This window comes from Gracilinanus agilis, chromosome 1, assembly GCF_016433145.1.
Source record: "Gracilinanus agilis isolate LMUSP501 chromosome 1, AgileGrace, whole genome shotgun sequence".
Taxonomy (NCBI): domain Eukaryota; kingdom Metazoa; phylum Chordata; class Mammalia; order Didelphimorphia; family Didelphidae; genus Gracilinanus; species Gracilinanus agilis.
The window spans coordinates 694,690,503-694,710,936 of NC_058130.1; the positions used below are offsets into that span (position 1 = coordinate 694,690,503).

The following is a 20,434-nucleotide window of genomic DNA, read 5'->3' on the forward strand; positions in this document are numbered from 1 at the left end:
AGAGAGAGAGAGAGAGAGAGAGAGAGAGAGAGAGAGAGAGAGAGAGAGAGAGAAGGGCCTAGAGATGGGATGTCCTTGGTTCAAATTTGGCTTCAGAAACTTCCTAGGTGTGACTCTGGGCAAGTCACTTAACCCCCATTGCCTAGCCCTTACTGCTCTTCTGCCTTGGAGTCAATATACAGTATTGTTTCCAAGACAGAAAGTTAGGGTTTAAAAAAAGACAGGGTTTTATATTTGACCCTGGAGATAACAGTGCCATTAGTTTATTGGGAATACAGAGAGTAATATGGTCAGACATTCACTCTAGAAAAGTTTGGTACCTAAGTAAAAGATGGATTAGAGTAGAGAAAGCTTAAAGCAATGAGAGTAATGGTTCAACAGTCTAAGAAAGAGGAATGAGAACCTGTACTAGGGTCCTATCTATGTGAATGAAAAAAAGGAGATATGTAAGAAATCTTGTGAAAGGAGAAAAAGTTGGCAATACATTTGATATATGGGATGAGTACAACTGAAAAGTCAAGAATAACATTAAGGTTACTATAACTAATAACAATAACAGAGAAGGTAGAAAGGAGGGAAAGTTTAGGGAGAAATATGAGCTTTGCTTTGGAGAGGTTGAATTAGAGATACCTATGGAACTTTCCATTTAAGATAGCCAAAAGAAATTTTGAAGTGCCAGACTAAGGCCCACAAAAGAGACTAGGGCTAGAATCATCTGCCCAAAAATAATGGTTGAAACTATGGAAGCTGATGAGATCACAAAATGAGAGGGAAGCAAATAAGGAAAGGTATAGTACAGAATCTTGTGGGGACATGCATTATTAGTGAATGGGCTATTCTGAAATAAAAATATGTGTGAATTTGGGTAGCCTGATGGTGCAGGCTTAACTAAGTTATTAGGGCCAATATCAGAAGTACACAGGCTTGGGAAGGCAAACCAGGATACCCACAATGATGTAAACCAGGGTTTATTAAAACAAGGACAGAAAGGGAAGAGGATTGGGACAATCTGACTACTTTATATAAATAAGCCTCCCACAAAAATTCAGTAGTTGTTTTAGTAGGATGTAACTGCTCTAAATATACTATCTCTCTCTACTTAAAGATCCCAGTACCTCACTAAACAAAATTTCCCCCGCTTTGATGATAACTAGAGTACAGAAACAGGCTGTATGGTAAGCAGGTCCAAAGGGTCAAAAGGGAGAGATTCTCACTGACAGTTGTCTTCAGAAGTTTGCTAAGTGTCCCAGAAGAACAGAAGTATCAGGAAACAAACAGAAACCAGATGAATAGCCACAAGGAAGGGGACTAATGGTCTAACCCACTCAGTCCACCTGAGGAGTCCAGACACACACTCAACCACTTCCAAGGAGATAAACTGCTTACAGGAGAAGTCCACACACTGTCTCCCTCAAAAGAGAAAGTTCAACTGTCCCTGGAGAAACTCACTCTCCAGGGTTCTGGAATCTTCCCTGTCTCTGCTTTTCAGTATTTCCTCCTTTCTCATGATTTCCCTATAACACTGCATAAAGATCCAACAAAAAAGATTGAGAAACATTCAGACAACAGGAGGACCAAGATGGCATTTTCATGAAAACCAAGAATATTTAGGAGATGCTGATCGACAATGTCAAAAGACACAGGAAGATCAAGAAGAATGAGGATGAAGATAAGGTCAAAATGTCTATGTGAAATCATTGGTTACTTTGGAGAGTTATTTGGAGTATATCTGGTATATATTTGGAGAACATTTGGAAAGGCATCACCTAACAGCTTCAGTTGATCTATAGTTTTCTTTCTCTGCTTTGTCTTCCCCTCTTTAAGGTATAAAAAGCATATCACAGAAAGAGAATGGAAAGATGCCTTCTTATGATTGCAGAAAGTTTATACAGTACTTGAAATAATCATTCTTTGAATGTTTAATAGAGTTTACTTTTTAAACCATCTGGATGTAGAGATTTTTCTTTGGGGCTTAATTTATAGTTTGTTCAATTTATTTTTCAGATAAGAGGTTATTTAAATAGTCTAGTTCATATTTTTGTAAGCATTTGTCCACTTCCTTTTAAGTTATCTGTCTGCTACATACCTCAAAATAATTTCTAATATTTTCCTTTATTTCTTCTTCAATTGTTATAAGTTCTCCTTTCTATTTTTACATGAACAGTTTGGTTTTCCTCTCTCCTTTTTGAAGTTGGATTAGTTCATTTTATAACAATCTCATCAGTTTTTTTTAATCCACTTAAAATCCAATTAATCCACTTTAATCCACAGTGAAAATGCACTTAGGACATGGCCAGCTTTGTGCACAAAACAGCAAGATGGCCCATGTTACTGAAATATAGAGTATGTAGTGGGAAAGTAAGGTGTAAGAAGACTGAAATGATAGGAAGATAGTAGGTGATGAAAGGATTTAAAAGACTAAGAGAGTTTACATTCAATCCCAGAGCCACTACAGTATACTGAATGGGAAAGGGGCTGATGGGACAATGGTAGAGTGGAGGATTAATATAATCAGACCTGTGTTTTAGGAAGACCAGTTTGTCATCTAAGTGGAAGATGGAATGAAATGAGCAGAAATGTGAGGTGGAAAGACTAACCAGCAAGCTATTGCAATAGCCTAAGCATAGGTAATGAGGGTCTGTATCAACATAGCAGCAATGTCAGAGGATAGAATAGAATCAGATTAGAGAGGGGAGCTGGGGAGCTCAGTGGATTGAGAGCCAGGCCTAGAGACAGGAGGTCCTAGGTTCAAATCTGGCCTCAGACACTTCCCAGCTGTGTGACCCTGGGCAAGTCACTTGACCCCCATTGCTTACCCTTACCACTCTTCTGCCTTGGAGCCAATATACATTATTGACTCTAAGACGGAAGGGTACGGGTTATTAAAAAAAAAAAAAGAAAAGAAAAGAAACAGATTAGACAGGGAGAAAGTGTGAATAAAAAGTAAAGAATGACACCTGGGTTTCAATTCTCAATGACTGAAAAGATGATGGTGCATCAACATTAATAAAGCAATTATGATATGAGAGGGCTTTACCAAAGAAGAAAGGGAACACAATGAGTTAAATTTTGAAGAGGTTGAGTTTAAGATGGCTATGACAGGTGGCTCAGAGAACTGGGAGCCAGGTCTAGAGATAGGAGGTCCTGAGTTGAAATCTGGCCTCAGATACATCCTAGCAGTGTAACCCTGGGCAAGTCAGTGCCTAACTCTTACCATTCTTCCATCTTGGAATTACTATATTACAGTGATTCTAGATGGAAAGTAAAAGGGTTTTTAAAAAAAGATGTCTATGAGACATCCAATTTGGGATGTCCAATAGACAATTAGAAATGGGATATTGGAGGTGGAGAGGAAAGGGTTATACATAGAGAATTATCTACATAGAAATAATAATTAATTCCATGGGAGTTAATGAGATCATCAAGTAAAGTAGTAGAGAGGGAAAATTAAATGAATTTTAAGTTTCTTGAGGACAGGAACTGTCTTTTAAACTTTTTTTGAATCCCCAGTGCTTAGCACATTGCCTGGCACATAGTTTAACAAAGACTGATTGATTATTAATTGAAGAGAAGAGGATCCAGTAAAAAGTACTAGAGGGAAACGCATGATTAGCATATGACAAAACTGAAGTACTTGGGAAAATGTCTTATGCTACTCTTAGGGAAAAGAGAAAGAAAAACAGGCTAGATCAGAGTAAAATTAAACAAATTTTGAAATGGTTGAATGGCTGAACCAAAGAGTAATCAATAATGGTTTTGTCAAGTTGAATTCTCTAGCTGAACATCTCCAGGCTTTATTTGGCCCTGAACTATTTGATATTTTATCAATATGGACCAAAGCATAAGTGGCATGTTAACATTTGCAAGTACCACAAAGTTGGAAGGGAATAGTAACACACTAGAAAACGGAAGTCAGAATTCAAAAAGACCTTGAAAAAACAGAACACACCCGTACAGATTGAAAGAGATAAAATTCAATTAGAAAGGGGCAGCTGGGTAGCTCAGTGGATTGAGAGCTAGGCCTAGAGACGGGAGGTCCTAGGTTCAAATCCGGCCTCAGACACTTCCCAGCTGTGTGACCCTGGGCAAGTCACTTGACCCCCATTGCCTAGTCCTTACCAATTCTTCCACCTATAAGTCAATACACAGAAGTTAAGGGTTTAAAATTAAAAAAGAAAAATTCAATTAGAAAGAATGCAAAGTCTTTGAGTTCAAAACAATCCATCACTCCAATAAAAGATGAGAAAAGCATGGCTATTCAGTGATTTATATGAGAAATATCTAGGGTATAACTGGCATGCAATCTCAATGCAAAACACCAATGTGATATGGTATCCGGGTAAGGAAGCTAAAGCAATCATGTCTTTAAAGAAGATAGAATCCAAGAAGAAGGAGGTAATTGTCCTGCTGTCCTCAGCCCTGGTCAGAACATATCTTGATTATGTTCCCTTCTGGCCACTCTATTTTAGGAAGGGCATAAGCTGAAGAATATACAAAGGAAAGAAACCAGGATGGCTAGTCTTTTAATTCATGGCATATAAAGATCACTGGAAGGAATAAGAGATATTTAGAAAACGCTTAAAGGATATATTCTTGATCTCTTCAAATATTTGAAAGGCAGTCATATGGGAGAAAAATCAGACTTCTTAAGTTTAGTTCCAAAAAGTAGAATGAGGAGCAATGAGTAAAAGTTTTATAAAGGCAAATTTAAGTCATCAGTAACTAAAATCTTCTAAAAATTAAAGCTATTCAGAAGTGAAGTAAGTTGTCTTACATGGTAGTAGATTCCTGCATTTCGAAGTATGAATACGCAAAGTCAGTAGATATGCTACAGAAGGGATTCACAGATATTCAAATATAAGTTGAAAAAAATGACCTTTAAGATTCTCTCCAACTTGGAAATTCTATGATTCTGATTTTTTTTTTGAAGGGGTAATAGGGGTGGTTATTGAGAGAGGAAATCAGACCTGTGGATTCAATGGTATAGGGATCTCCTACCAAGGAAAATCTGCTGACCAATGAAGATTAGCACTTGGTCTGTAACTTGTAGTCTTATTAAGCTGCTTAGAGCACTAAGAATCAACCAATTATAACAACCAATTATAAATTAAGTACCTAGTGGTTCAATGGATATTGTGCCCAGACTGGATTCAGGAAGAATCATCTGGGTTCAAATCTGACCACTGTTTAACTCTCAGCAAGTCACTTAACCCAATTTGCCTCAGTTTCCTCATCTGTAAAAAAGAGCTAGAGAAGGAAAAGGCAAATAACTCTAGCATCTCTGCCAAGAAAATGCCAAATGGGGTCACAAAGAGTGAGAAACAAGTAAAAACAACTAAAAAATAAAAACATTAAGCACCTGTTTGTGGGCCAAACATGATGGTAGATTCTAGGGATAAAAGCACAAAAAAATAAAATAATCCCTATTGACTAAGTCTTTATTTTCACTTTTTAAAAGTTTTTTTTCAGTTATCAAGCGTTATTTTTTTCTCTCTCCTTACCACCCCCAGAACCAACAAAAAGGAAAAAGAAATACAAAACCCTTGTATCATAAAAGAATAGTCCAACCAAGACAAATCCCCACATTGGTCCATCCAAAAAAGCGTTTCTCCTTTTATATATTAATGCATCATATTTCCATGTCAGGAGTTAGGCAGTGTTCTTCATGAGTTCCATGAAATTGTGGTTGATCATTTCTGTGATCAGAATTATTAATTCTTTCAAAATTATTTATTTTTGGAAAAATATAAGAACTTCAATTAATATTGATTATTACAGCACAAATTGTTCTAGTTCTACTCACTTCACTCTGTATTTTTTATATAGGTCTTCCTAGGTTTCTCTTCATTTCTAAAAGCATAATATTATTACATTCCAACCTTACACCACAATTTATTCTACCATTTTCCAATTATTGGGCACTTTCTCCCTTAGTTAATACATCTTTATCATAATAAAAAGAACTGCTATAAATATTTTTATACATATAGGGTTGTTTTGAGGGAAAAGGTATAACAGTGGTATCACTAAGTCAAAGGAGAAACAGTTGAGTAATTTGGGTGGCATAATTCTAAATTGCTTTCCAGAATGGCTAGACCAACCCACCAACAATACAGTGATTTGTCTATTTTATCATAGCCTCTTCAACATGTCATTTTCTATTATTATCAGTTTTACCAATGTGACGTGTCAAGTGGAACCTCACAGTTCCTTTAATTTACACTTATCTATTGATTTGGAGCATTATTTCAAATGGCTACTCATGGCTTGAATTTCTTCCTTTGAAAATTGTCAGTTCTTATCCTTAGAGTATTTATCAACAAGGAACTGGCTCTTAATTCTCATGAATTTGAATCAATTTCTTACATATCTTGGAAAAACCTGTTCTCTTTTCTCCAAAATGCCCTTATGGGCCTTACTCTACATGGTCTCCATATGCTTTTTCAGCTTTTTCTCTATGTTGTCTTCCCCCATTAGAATGCAAGCTCCTCCAGGAAAGGGACCATCTTTCTTTCTACTTGTAAGGGTATTCTCAAGTGCTTAATACAAAGCCTAATATCTGGAAAGTGTTAAATAAATGTTTGTTGACTTGGCTTTAAAGTAAAACTTTATTAGAGAAACTTGTTGAAAGATTTTTTTTCCAATCTAATTTTTTTCCTGTCTAATTTTGGCTGCACTGGATTTGTTTGTGCAAAATCTTCTTTAATTTTATGTAATCGGAACTGTCCATTTTATATTCTGTGATCAGCTCTATCCTTTGTTTAATTATGATCTTGTCCCCTCTCTTCTGAGATCTACAAAGTAATTTATTCCTTATTCTTCTAAATTATTGGTCAGCAAACTGTTGCTACCACCTGTTTTATATAGCCTAAGAAGCTAAGAATAATTTTGGCATTTTAAAATAAATTTACATTTTCTTTTTTATACAAACAAGTTTGTATCTTAAAATGTAAAAACCATTCTTAGGTCACTGGCCATACAAAAAACAGGGGGAGAGCAGGATTTGGCCTTTGGATCACACTCTGCTGACCCTTATTCTAAATTGTTCATGATGTGATCTTTTATAGCTAGCCTACATATCATTCAGTTACAGCTGCGTATGTATAGCTTCTTTTGTTGTATGGTGTTAGGTTTTGGTTTAAACTTAATTTCTGCCATATTGGAATACAATTTTCCCAGTTATTTTTTTATCAAATTACCCCAGTAGCTAACAATTTAGAGTCTGTTGAACTTTTGTATGTGTACATCTATCTGTTCCATTCTACCTCTCTATTTCTTAACCAGTACTAAATCATTTGAATAATTACTACCTTTTAACCAATTTGAGATCTGATATTCCTAGACTCTTTTCCCACTTTTTTCATTATTTCCCTTGAGAATATTGACTTTTTGTTATTCCTTTTTCTAGCTCTACAAAATAATACTTTGACAGTTTGATTGATATGGTGCTGAATAAGTAAATTAGAGTAGTATTGTCATTTTACTATATTGAACAATTACTATTTCTCTAATTGTTTTGACCTATCTTTATTTTCATAAACAATGTTTTATAGTTGTATTCATTTAAGTTCTTTTGAGTATCCTGGTTAAGTAGACTCCCAAAGCATTTCCTAGTCCTGTTGTCATTTTAAAAAGCAATTTCCCTTTTATCTCTTCTCATTGGGTTTTATTGAGATCATACAGAAATTCTGTTGATTTTTGAGGATTTATTTTATATCCTGAAACTTTGCTGAAGTTACTGCTTCAATTAATTTTCATTTGACTATTATTTGCAAAAAGTGGTAATTTTGTTTCTTCTTTTCCTATGCTTATACTCTCAATTTTTGTTTCTTGTTTATTACTATAGCCAGCATTTCTAATACTGTGTCAAATAGAAATGATAACAAAGAACATCCTTACTTCATTCTTGATCTCTACTTTATCTCCATTACATATTTGCCATGTAAAAATGGGTCCATTTATTCCTATGTTTCCCATTGTTTTTTTAAAAAAAAGGATGTATTTTGTCAAAAGTTTTGGATGAATATGTTCGTGATTATTATTATTATTATTATTATTATTATTATTATTATTATTATTATTATTATTATTATTATTTTAAAGTGGTAGATTCTGTAGTTTTTCTAAAATTAAACCAATCCTATATTCCCGGAACAAATCTAACCTAGTTGTAGTATATAATCATTGTGATATGATACTGTAGAATCTTTGCTAATATTTTATTTGAACTTTTTGCAGCAATATTCACTAGGGATATTGGCATACAGTTTTCTTTCTCTGTTTTAAGAGTTTATATGAGGAAGAAAAGTACATGTAAAAATATATGCAGCATTAATAAGGAGTTAATAAATAAACACACACACATACTCATGAATAAATAAAATCCAGGTAGTTTGGGAGAGAGGACACTAGTAGTTATATGATTTGTACAGGTTAAATAGCTTGTTTATGCCAGAGAGAGCACTTGAATGCAGATCTTCCAAACTCTTAGTTCTTTAGCTACTTAGTCACAATACCTCTGGTTTTGATAAGTGCTGGTGTTTAAGAACTATTTCTTTAATTCAAACGAATGACAGAAGACAGAGAGAGGGGACTAAGAGGTCTAGTCTGGAGAGAAAATTTTTAAGAATCAGTTTAGAAATGATGACTTCAGTCAAGAGAAAAGATATGCTCTTCAAAAGAGAGAGCACAAAAGAAAAACAAGAAGACAGCCATGAATACGATCTTGAGATCCACTGTTGCAAAGCAGAGAGAAAAGAATCTTGGGAAAAGCCTAGGAAAAAGGAATCTGAGAGGTAGGAGAGCAATGATAGGAGCAAAGTTTTATAGAAGGATAAGGAAAGAACAGCTTTAGAGGAAAAGTGGTGACCCAGACTGTCAAATACAGCAAACAGGGTCAAAGATATAAGAAGTGAGAAAAATCATTTAATGAGTAATGAAAATTATAACCTTCAGTACATGGCAGTGGGGAAGCCAGAAGTCAGAGTGAAAAGTGTTCAAAATGGACAGAACAGGTGGTAATGACTTTTAGAAAGTGTAAATAGCACACTTATAATAGTTACTGACTCATTAAAAGTAGAAAAGAGGGAGTCAATAAAAGATTTGATCAAGATAAGAAAACTTGGATATGTTCATGATTAATGAAAATAACTTGAGAAAAGAAAAATAAGAGTTGGAGTAATATCCACCAGGGCACTGTTTTAAAAAGTCAGAAAATCTAGGTTCTATCATAAGCTTTAGCTCTAGCGAGCTATATGAACCCAGGCAAGTCATTTTTAGATCTCAGTTTATTCATTGGTAAAATGGGAATAATTTCAACAATAAAATTCTAACAATCTATAAATGAAGTTTAAAGGGATGCAGTAAACAAAACACCTTATATAAATGGTTAGAGGTTATGAACAGAAAATTAGCAAAGGAAGAAATTGAAACTATCAACAGTCATATTTAAAAAAATGCTCTAAATCAAAGGAATTCTCAGGTTCTATGCAACCATTAGACTAGCAAAGAAGGAAAAAAGAGGGAAAAGGCCAAATATTAGAGGGAATGCAGGAAAATAAGCACATCAGTGCACTTTGGGAAAGAATAGTGAACTGGTATAGCCACTCGGGAATGCAATTTGAAACTATGTACAAAAATCCACTACACCTTTAAATTCATTGATCCCACTGTGAGGCCTATGTTACAAAGAGAACAAAGAAAGAGAAAGATATATGTGTTTTAAAATATTTAAAACAGCACTTTTTGTAGTGGTAAAGAACAGAAAATTAAGGAAGTGCTCATAAACTAGGAAATGGATGAACACATGGATTCTGAATTAAAGAATACTATTGTATTGTGTTATTTAGAATTTCTGGGGGTTCCATTTAGAGGTATTTGGGGCTCATTTGAGCTTTTAAATGACAAACTTCCTGTGGACATTTGGGGGACTTTGAAACTACATTTTCCATGATTCAATGGGTTTCTGGTTTTGACGTGATGATGTCAACCAACGTGAACCAATGTAGAGCGTGGCTTAAATTTGGAGGTCGGGCTTGAGACAGCTCTCTTTTGCTACATAGACAAGATGGGAGAAGGTACAGACTGGTGGGAAGTTTGAAACTAGAACTTAGCAAAAGGAGCGTGGTCTATTTTATTCTACCAAGATGGGCCTAAATAAAATATTAGTTTTCCTCTTAATATCGGCATTTATTATTTTTAAATATAAAAGTATATGAGAAATGACAAAAACAATGGTTTAAGAGAACCTGAGAAAACTTGTATATTCTGATACAGAGGGCAGTAAGTAGAATGAGGATAATGATTTATATAACAATAACAACACTGTCAGGATAATCAACTTTGAAATTTTTAATAAATCTGATCAATGCAGTGCCCAACCATGATTCCAGGGACCAATGATCAAGTGTCTTACCTACTTTCTAACTGAGAGGTGACAGTCTTAAGATGCAGAAAGAGAACATAATTTTTGGACATGGCCAAATATGGATTTTTTATTTTTGCTTAACTATGCATATTTGTTATGAGGGCTACTAAAAGAAAAATAATAAAATTTAAAAAAAATTTTAAGCCAGGCAAAATGAAAAAAAGAGTACAAGAGGTCATAAAATGTTATATTCAACTTGCCATTTCTTATGGAGAAAAGTCCATGATTAAAAAATAAGTACCATGGTAAGAATCATGAATCCTACTTTTCTTCTTTTTAGATATATTACAAGCATTCTGCCAGTATCCATATTAAAAATCTTGATATTTTGGACCTTATCTTTCCATCTCTTACATCATATCTTTTCATAAGTCCTATCACTTTTCTCTATATAGTATCTACTTCCATCTTTTACCAATCAATTGTACAAAATCTACCAGATTGGGGGAAACTAGGTGGCTCAGTGGATTGAAAGTCAGGCCTATAGATGGGAGGTCCATGGTTTCAAATCTGGCCTCAGACACTTCCTAGCTGTTATAACCCTGGGCAAATCATTTAACCCCCATTGCCTAGCCCTTACCACTCTTCTGTCTTGAAACCAAACCACAGTATTGATTCCAAGATGGAAGGTAAGGGTTTAAAAAAAAAAGTCTATCAAATTTACCCTTCTCATGAGCCAGTTATATCACCCCTTTGCTCAAAATCCTAATGCCTACTATATAGGTAATCTTAGTTTACTAGGTTGGCATTCAAGTCACTCCACAATCTGACAGTACCTTTAATATACCACCCCTTCATGAATTCTTTGTTCCAGTCAAACAGAATGACTTATCCCTCCTATTCACACACAGCAAACTCCTAAAACAACAAAGTAAAGAGTCCTTACCATTAATAGTAATCTGTCCTGTACTCTGAGGGACACCAACTAGTGTCACTGGATAAAGTCCAGATTCAGCAGGGAGAGAAAGAGCTGCAGGAAGAGATTCAAATTCCACTCCACTTGTGAGGAGACCCTAAAACAGAGAAAATTGTGTAAAATTGTGTAAGAGACAATGCTTAAACAGGTTGTCATTTTGGTTTACATTGAGCCTAGTAGTAAGAGGATTTACTAAAACTGAAGATCTATCAAAAGATGAACAAAAATAATCAGCTGAAGGAAGATTTTTACAAGTATCCACAATGACTAATATAGCATAAAAGTTTTTTTATATAGCTTTTAAGACACTTTGAATAGAGGAAAAGATTATGATTCATACAAAATAATCCTTCCATCCTCTCCCATCTTCATATATTGATGCCTAAATATTCTGTCTCTCAAGTTAATGTCATATATCTCCTCTATTTTTTACAGCTAAACTCCTAGAAAATATTATCTACATTTTTCCAATTACTTCTCAAGCCTTTCATCCTCACACTACTCAGCAGACATTGCTTTCTCTGAAGTCATCAATGATTTCTTTGTTGCGAAATCCAATGGTCTCCTTTAAGCCTTCCTACAACATTAGGCACTTTGAACTACCTCCTTCTTTATGGATTTCTGTATAAATGGAGATTTTGAACCCTTGGACTTCATCCCCCAGAAGTCCCTTAGTATTTCCCCAAATTCCTTTTAATCTCTCAACCACGTCTCGTGGTCACATTTGTATAAATTCTGAGGCTCTGCCTCTCTTCCTCTCTTCTCTATGAGTATGGCTGAGTTAGCACTTTTTCACTCTAGTTTTTTATGTTAGTTTATTATTAATAAAACTTTATAAAAAATAATACTTAGCTTTTGCATATTAATTTTAATCTTTTTTTAACATTTAAATTTTAACATTTTCCTTCCTGTATCACTTTCTCTATGACTAATCCTTTTTAATCTCCAATGAAGACACTTCATCCATATCCTACTTTCTCTGCATTGCTGAATTCTAGGGCTAAATCCTGGACGTTCCAGATCCCATCAACTCCCATGATTTCATCCTTCATCTCTATGCAGATGGCACCCAAATTCACACATTCATATTTCATCTCTATCCTGAATTCTAATCCTTATCTCTTTAATGTCTGGGTGACATGCATCTGGATGTCCCACAGGTATCTCAAAAACAACATATCTGACACAAACTTTATTATCTTTCCCTTTAAATAACTACTACTCCTCGTCTCTATTTGCTTCAAGGGTACCAAAACACAGGTTCTTAATCTAGTAATTAACCTTTCCTCTTCATTCTCATTTCATCCTCAAGCTAATCAATTGCCAAGTCTTGTTGATTCTACTACAATGAAATCTCTTACCAATATATGTCTCTCTCCCTTTATATAGGTTCTTATAACCTTTCATCTCTACTATTAGCTTCCAAATTGCAGTCTGTGCATCAGCCACTTCCTTGATCAAACTATCCTCCTCACAACTGATAAACTGATATTCTTAAAGCACAAAGATGGCCAGATAATTACAACAGCACATGCCTGTGGTCTTTACTATTAGTGAAGCTAAGGCTAGCATATAACTTGATTTAGTAAGTAGAGAGGTTCTAGAACCAAGCTTCCTAAGGGATAATGAACCTGCCTGAATCATAAATGAAGCAGGGCAAAGTTTCTGTGTAATTCAGGAATCGGGTCAGCCCATAATCAACTACTATGTTTCCAGCCAGAATGAGATACAGAGACTCAATATGCCTCCCCCACCCCCAAAGAAAAAGGCACACACATAACCACAGCACTCCCCAGCTGAAAAGCTTAACTGGTTCTCTGTTATATTTGGGAAAATATATATGTGTGTGTGTGTGTGTGTGTGTGTGTGTGTGTGTGTGTGTGTGTGTGTCCTTCTAATAACACTGAAATTCCTTCACAATCAAGGTTCAAACAAATCACATAGTATTCCCCCTCATCCTTTTACACTATATTCTAGCAGAACTGACATATATGTGACATTGCACCTCATGTTGTTCCCTGTAAATTACATGCCATCTCCATTCTCCACACAGTATCACAAAAGGTGCCCAATTCCTAGAATGCTCTCAGCTCTCTTACAAGACCTAGATCTTTTCCAAACTTAACTAAAGCTCTACATTTAAGAGAACTTTTTAGTAGTATCTCAACTATTGATTCCCTATCTTGAAATTATTTTGGGTTTGTCTCTACTTTATCTGTGTATAGGTTATACCCTCTCCCCCAGTCACCTAACAAATAGAATATAACCTTCTTAAGGGCAGTGAATAATTTTTTTTCTTTAAGCACAGTGCCTGATTATTAGTAGGTTCTTAATATATGTTTCTAAACTGACTTAAATACTTCAAGGCCCAAATAAAGTTCTTCCCCTTCCATAAAACCTTTCCAAAGAGCATTATAAAACATTAAGGTGGGAGGGAACTAGAAATCTGCCCATGTATCCCTCCCTGGTACTTTATAGTTGTACAAAGAGGCCCTGAGAAGTAAAAAGTCTTGTCCAGGGTGCCAGAGTAAGTTAGCTAAAAGAACCTAGACCAAGTTCTCCTACTACTGAAAATACATTGATGGTTCCATTATATACTATATATTCTTAATTCCTTAATAGCTAGAAATAATCTTTTCCCTTCATTAGTCTTAAAGCACTTTATATTACTTATATGAGTCCATCATATTCTAATTTATCTTGTGTTCCTTGTATCCATATATTAAGTCCCCTTTTAGACCATAAATCTAATGAGAATGGGGATCGTGTCTGTTTTGTTTTTGTGTATATCTAAGTGCCAAGCAACTTATTCACAACAAACATTTGTATAAGTTTTTGCTGAATAAATAAAAGGAACAATTTTACCTTTATAGTAACGTAATTATCTTTTTTGCCCAACTAATAACATTAATAAAGCAAAAAAAGTAATGAAACATTTTTCCTGTGCTTAGTGGGTAAAAACACTACCAAATCAGGAAGGAGAAAAAATTATCTCATATAAATTAATTGTCACATCATCAAGTTATTCTCATTCCCCTCAAATTAAACTGTAGCTCCATGAGGATAAAAACTATTTTGTGTTTGTATCCTCACAACTTAACTGAGTGTCTTGCACAGTAGGTAGGCTCTTGATAAATTCTTCCTATGTGATGTAAGATGTGATGTGATGTGATGTGGTGTGGCATGGTTTAGCATGGCATGGTGTGCTATATAATGTGATGTAATCTATGATCTTTGATATATATATATGCATATATATGTTTTATGTGATATGATATATGATATAATTTGTTCTTCATCTTTCTAAAAGGGGCTAGATCAGAGATGTCCCATCTCCAAAATCCCTCTCTTCTTCCTCCCTCTCCTTCTCCCTCTGTCCCTTATATTACTAAAGCACTGTGTACACACATAAATGAATAAGTAACCCACTGTAATGTTTCCTCAACAATGTCCCTCAGAGAACACTAAATCTTAAATCCTCTGAAATGGTTCTATTGCTGCTTCTTTTTTCAGGAACAGCAACTTTTGATTCTTCTCTTTGTGGCATCTAACTGGTCCATGACTGGGTATCTTTTACTGGTCCCATGACTACCTCCCTTCTTATTAGTAAGTTTATAAGTAGCTGGCATAAAGTAACAATAGCAAGAAGAATGCAAAGGAGAATCTAGAAATTACATACAAACTTTCCCAAAGATCAAAGGAGCATTATTTGCAAACTGTATCATATAGTAACTAAAAATTACAATCTTAGACAATGTAATAAAATCAAGGGAAGTCATTTGTCTTTGATCCTATATGATATGTAAACCTCAAATAAGCTCTAGATATCTGCATTCAGATAAGCCAAATATTGCTGATAACGTAGAAATTATGTGAATATGTTAATAAACTAACCTCAAGGTGGCATGGATAAGAGTTAGTTTGTCACCTTCTAAAGTCCTATAAAAATGGGATTCCAAATTCCTGTCCCCTAAGCACTTTCTGTCTCCATCTGGGTCTATGCTGCCAATTGCTCCCACTTCTAATCCATGGTTGCAGGATTTAACTCTATGCCCCTCATCCTCCCTGTTTTCTTCCCAATACTGCCTACTTGTCTTTACCATACCATCCCCTGTCCCCTACTACTCTATATCTTCTTCTACACTGTTTATCTCTGTATTTTCTAAGCCTTTTGTGCTTTATTAAAGTGTGATTAAAACATTATTCCCCAATGCCATCACAGTCCTGAAAGTAACCAAAGAAATTGGCATGGCTGTCTCCATTTCACAATTTCATAAATTAATTAGCAATTCAGTGAAGAACCCAAAGTTATGGCAGGCTGAATGTAGACAGTGCTCTGTCCCTGGGAATCCCCAAACTCCTCATACCTTTAAGACTTAAGGTAGGGAACAAAGCAATTGAGGAAAGGAGTATAGCTAATGAAATCTTTGAACTTGGAGTACTAACTATGAATAAGGTTTTTCAGTCATTTTCAATCATTCACAGAGCCACCTCGCTGCCCACTTTGGAAGAAAATGAAGAGCAGCCCAAAGATACTGTAGATGCATGGGAAGCTCATTGACCAATAAAGATTTTTTTAAAACACAGAAAATGAAAAAAAAGAGCAAATAAGAGACTGAATATAAAAGATTGACCCAATTCTGTAATAATTTAAGGATATATAATTAAAGATGAGATAGGAATGATCATAGAATATAATATAAGCATCTTCAATTACATAAAATTTAAGAGAATTTGCAAAATGAAATCATTGCACCTGGAATTAGAAAAGAAGTTATTAACTGGAAAAATATTTATAGCAAAATTTCTATAAAAGATCAAGATATATAGTAAGTGATACACATATGTATCAAATAAGAGTCATTCCCTAATAGTTAAACAATAAAATGATATGAACAAAATACATGCAACTGAGTAACAGTTGTTTGAAAGAAAAATAATTTTGTATTTTAAAAGACATTAAACTATATATTTTCCTGATCCTACAATAACACTATTGAGTTATTGACCAAGGAGGTCAAAGACAGGAGGAAAGATCTTATATATAAACATATTTATATCAGTGCTTTTCATAGTAATTAAGAACTCAAAGTAAATTATTCATTAATTAGGGAAAAGCTACACAAAATGGAGTATATGAATATATCATCGTAACATAATATTGTTTTAAAGTAAAAGATAATAAATATGAACTGAAAGAAAATATGGAAGTTTACAAATGATCTTATGTAGAGACAAGTAAAAAGGATCAGATCAAAACCTTAAGCAAAAACCACAAAGGAATATAATGCTGAATGGCTTCAAACTCTGAAAAATTAAATGAACAGTCAGAAGACTCAAAGTGAAGTTGCCTCTCTGCCCCTTGACAAAGAGTTAGTGGGCAGGTGGGGAATAAGATGAACATTTTCAAACTTAGTGAAAGAGATGATTTATTTTATTTCCATATACTATATAAGTAAGGGTTATTTTATGAGAATGTAGAAATGCATGGATCTGAAAGTATCCCAGAGAAAAAATCCTGAAGTGTTTAGCAAATTTGCCAGTTCAGGTAAAGTCTGACAGAGAGAAAATACCCCTGTAGTTGGCTTTGTTCTACAGGACTATGTGGGGGGGGGGTACATTTTTTAAACTTTATCATCTGTCTTAGAAATTAATTCACTTTTAGTGGAACTGTGAACTGACCCAACCATTCTGGAGAGCAATTTGGAATTATTCTCTCAAACAGTTATAAAACTGTGTATAACTTTTGACCCAGTGATATCTCTATTAACTTTATTTCCTAAGGTGATCAAGGAAAAAGGAAAAGAAACGATAAGTGCTAAAATATTTGTAACGGCTCTTTTTTGCTAGCAAAGAGCTAGAAAAAAACAGATTTCTATCAATGGGGGAATGGCTGAACAAGCTTGGTATATGTTTGTAATGGAATACTATTGTGCCATAAGATATGACAAAATAATTACAAAAAATATGAAGCAATACAAAATGAAATGAGCAGAACCAGAAGAACAATGTACATGGGAACAAACATAATGATAATGATCAACTGTGGATGATTTAACTTATTGACATGACATGGACCCAGGACAACTCCAAAGGTTTTATGAGGGAAAAAAGGATATTCACTGCCATAGAAAGGAATGAATGGAGTCCAAATGCAGACTGAAACATAACATTCTTCACTTTAATTCTTCCATTAATTTTTCTCTAATATAATGAATATATATCTTATTTCATGGCAGGATGAATAGGGAAATGTGTATTATATAATAATATATATATATATAACCTATATCATATTACCTTCCTTCTTGGGGAGGGGAGAACAATGGTTAGAGAAAAAAAGAATAAGACAGATTTTTGGACATGGCTAATATGAGAATTTGTTTCTCTTTGATGAGCATGTTTATTATAATTTATTTCATATTATAACAAATCACATATATTATATTATCATGTTATATACTATCTTGTTATATATGAAAATAAAAACAAAAACAAATAATAACACAAATAAAAAAGAAAAATAAATGAATGGTCTCAAAATTAGAATGAATCAGGTAGAAAACAATGATTCAACAACATAATAAGAAACATCAAAAACAAAAACAATTTTAATTTGTTATCAATTTTAAGAAATATAAAATAAAAAACAACTGACCTGGAAAACAGATCAAAAGGAGGTAAAGAATTCTTAGACTCTAAAAATCATGATAAGAAAAAGTCCATTTACTATATTATAGAATATTAAGAATGAAAATTACCCAGAAGTTTTAAAACCAGAGAGCAAAGTGAAAATGGGTAATCCAGTGGTCATCTCCAGAAATTCTAAAAGGAATAGAGTCAGGAACATCACAGCCAAAATCTAGAGCTTCCAAGGAGAAGTAAAAAATACTCAAACCAACCCCCGAAATAATTCAACTACCAAGGAGTCACAATAAGGATTATACAATACAGTAACTGCCACTATAAAGAAGAGCACTTTGAATAGAGTATTCCAAAAGGAAAGAGATAGAGGGTTTCAAAATAGAATAGGAAAAAATAAGTTATTTGAGAAAACAGTACAATTCTACAGAGAGGAAAGTGGATTTTTAACAGAAAAGAAAAATTTTAAGCATTTCTTATTAAATGCCCAAAACTGAATGGAAATGCAGAAACCAAAAGAAAAAGGATATTCAAAGGTACATGTATTTTTAAGTGAAATTTAATATATGGAGATGAATTTACTCCTTAATAAGGGAGTCAATAAAAAATAAGAATCCTAATATCTTTAAGTATAACAGAGAAAAATTAAAATGACAAAGTTTTGAGCATAATGGTTTTAGGAGAAAAAAAAATCTTAAAAGACAGGAGAATGGGCAGCTAGGTGGCTCAGAGGATTGAAAGCTAGGCCTTGAAATAGGAGATCCTGGGTTCAAATCTACCTTTAGACACTTCCTTTCTGTGTGACCCTGGGTAAGTCACTTACCTCCCCTTTCCTAACCTTTACTAGTCTTCTGTCTTATTAAAGTGTTTATTAAGTAAGCAAAATATTAATCATAATGCAATAAAATATCCTATTTGATAAAGAACCCTTAAGGAAAGAGTTTAACAGTAATTAGAGACTAAATAACATAATTCTAAAGAATAGGTGGGTCAAAGAACAAATTACAGAAACAATTGAAACGTTTATCAAAGAAAATGGCAATAACAAGACCACATGCAAAAACTTATGGGATGCAGCTAAAGCAGTTCAGAGGGAAAAATGTATAACTCTAAACCTTGGTTCCCAAACTATGCAATATTGCCACAGGAAACCACAGTGAACTCAAAGGGTCACCTTCCAATATATTAAACTTTTAAAGGAAACACAGGAATACTTAACACATCAGTGTATGCTTAAACTACACTACTAGCTTAAGGTAGCTCAGTTTCAATATTAGATCTTACTAAACTCTGCTTCTCCATATTCTCAAAAACTTAGAATATGTCATTATCTACTTGTACCTTCTGCTTGGCCACAATTTCTTTCTTATTTGTGATACCATATCTCTGCAAAATTGAGTTTTTAGCAGTTACTGGTTTGCTATAATAAGAAGTCAATACCATTTGAAAATCAATGTGGAATAGGAAAAAAGGATAGGGTGACCAATCTGAGCCCAAAGTTTCAGATGGTGCAGTGACCAACAGGCACAAATATCTCACTAGTAAAATAGCTGTAGTTATTTCTTAATGAAAGAAAAATAACTTTTTCTTTGAATTTGTCTATTATTTTTTTCAAATGGCTACTAACTTGTTATTGTCAATACATAAATGCTTAGCAAGCTGACTGAACCTAACAATTAAGTTAATGAAATTATTAGATATTTCTCTTACCTAAGGGCACTGTCAATTGCCTGAAAGTGCTATGAAAAAAATTAAAAATCACTAACACTAAAGATTTACTGAAACCTGAAAAAGTTTAGGAATCTTTAGAGTTTGAGGAAATTCTAAATGCTTTTATCAACAAAAGAAAGAAAACACAAATCATTGAGTTGGGCATGCACTTTTTAAAACTCAAGTAATAACAAATCTGAAATCAACAAAATAACACTATAGAAATTCTTAAATTAAAAAAATTAATAACACATCAAAAAGACCATTAAATTTAGAAATAAAACTAAGAGCTAAAATGTTAAAATAAAACTGAGATAAATATTTTTCATTTTTAAAAAGTAAGAGTAAAATCAAATTATTCATAATAATGTCAAAAAGGAAAATTTACAACAATTGAAAAGGATATTATTAGAAACAATTTTGCCTAATTGTATATTTTAAAAACTTATGACTTATAGGAAATGAACACATGAATACTTAAAAATATATGATACCAAGATTAACAAAAGAAGAAATAGACTATCTAAATAATACAACATAAGAAAAAGAAACTTAATGAGTCATAAATAACATGAAACTATATTAAAAAATCTCTAGAATCAGATGTATTCATAATGAAATATGTTTTATTCAAATAATTAATTTTAACATTACATAAACATATGAGCAAAAAGGCACCCTTCTAATCTCTATGATTTACACACACATATATATATATATGTACATATATATATATATAT

At 33.7% G+C, this 20,434-nt stretch overlaps 1 protein-coding gene across 1 annotated transcript in view; it reads right to left on the reverse strand.

The window, feature by feature from the left end:
* TRAPPC9 (trafficking protein particle complex subunit 9) overlaps positions 1 to 20,434 on the reverse strand; it is a 1,005,189-nt gene that overhangs the window by 778,331 nt on the left and 206,424 nt on the right. Inside the window, exon 14 of the mRNA XM_044684475.1 lies at positions 11,313 to 11,439. Coding sequence (XP_044540410.1) covers positions 11,313 to 11,439 — 127 coding nt within the window. The remainder of the gene's footprint in view (positions 1 to 11,312; positions 11,440 to 20,434) is intronic.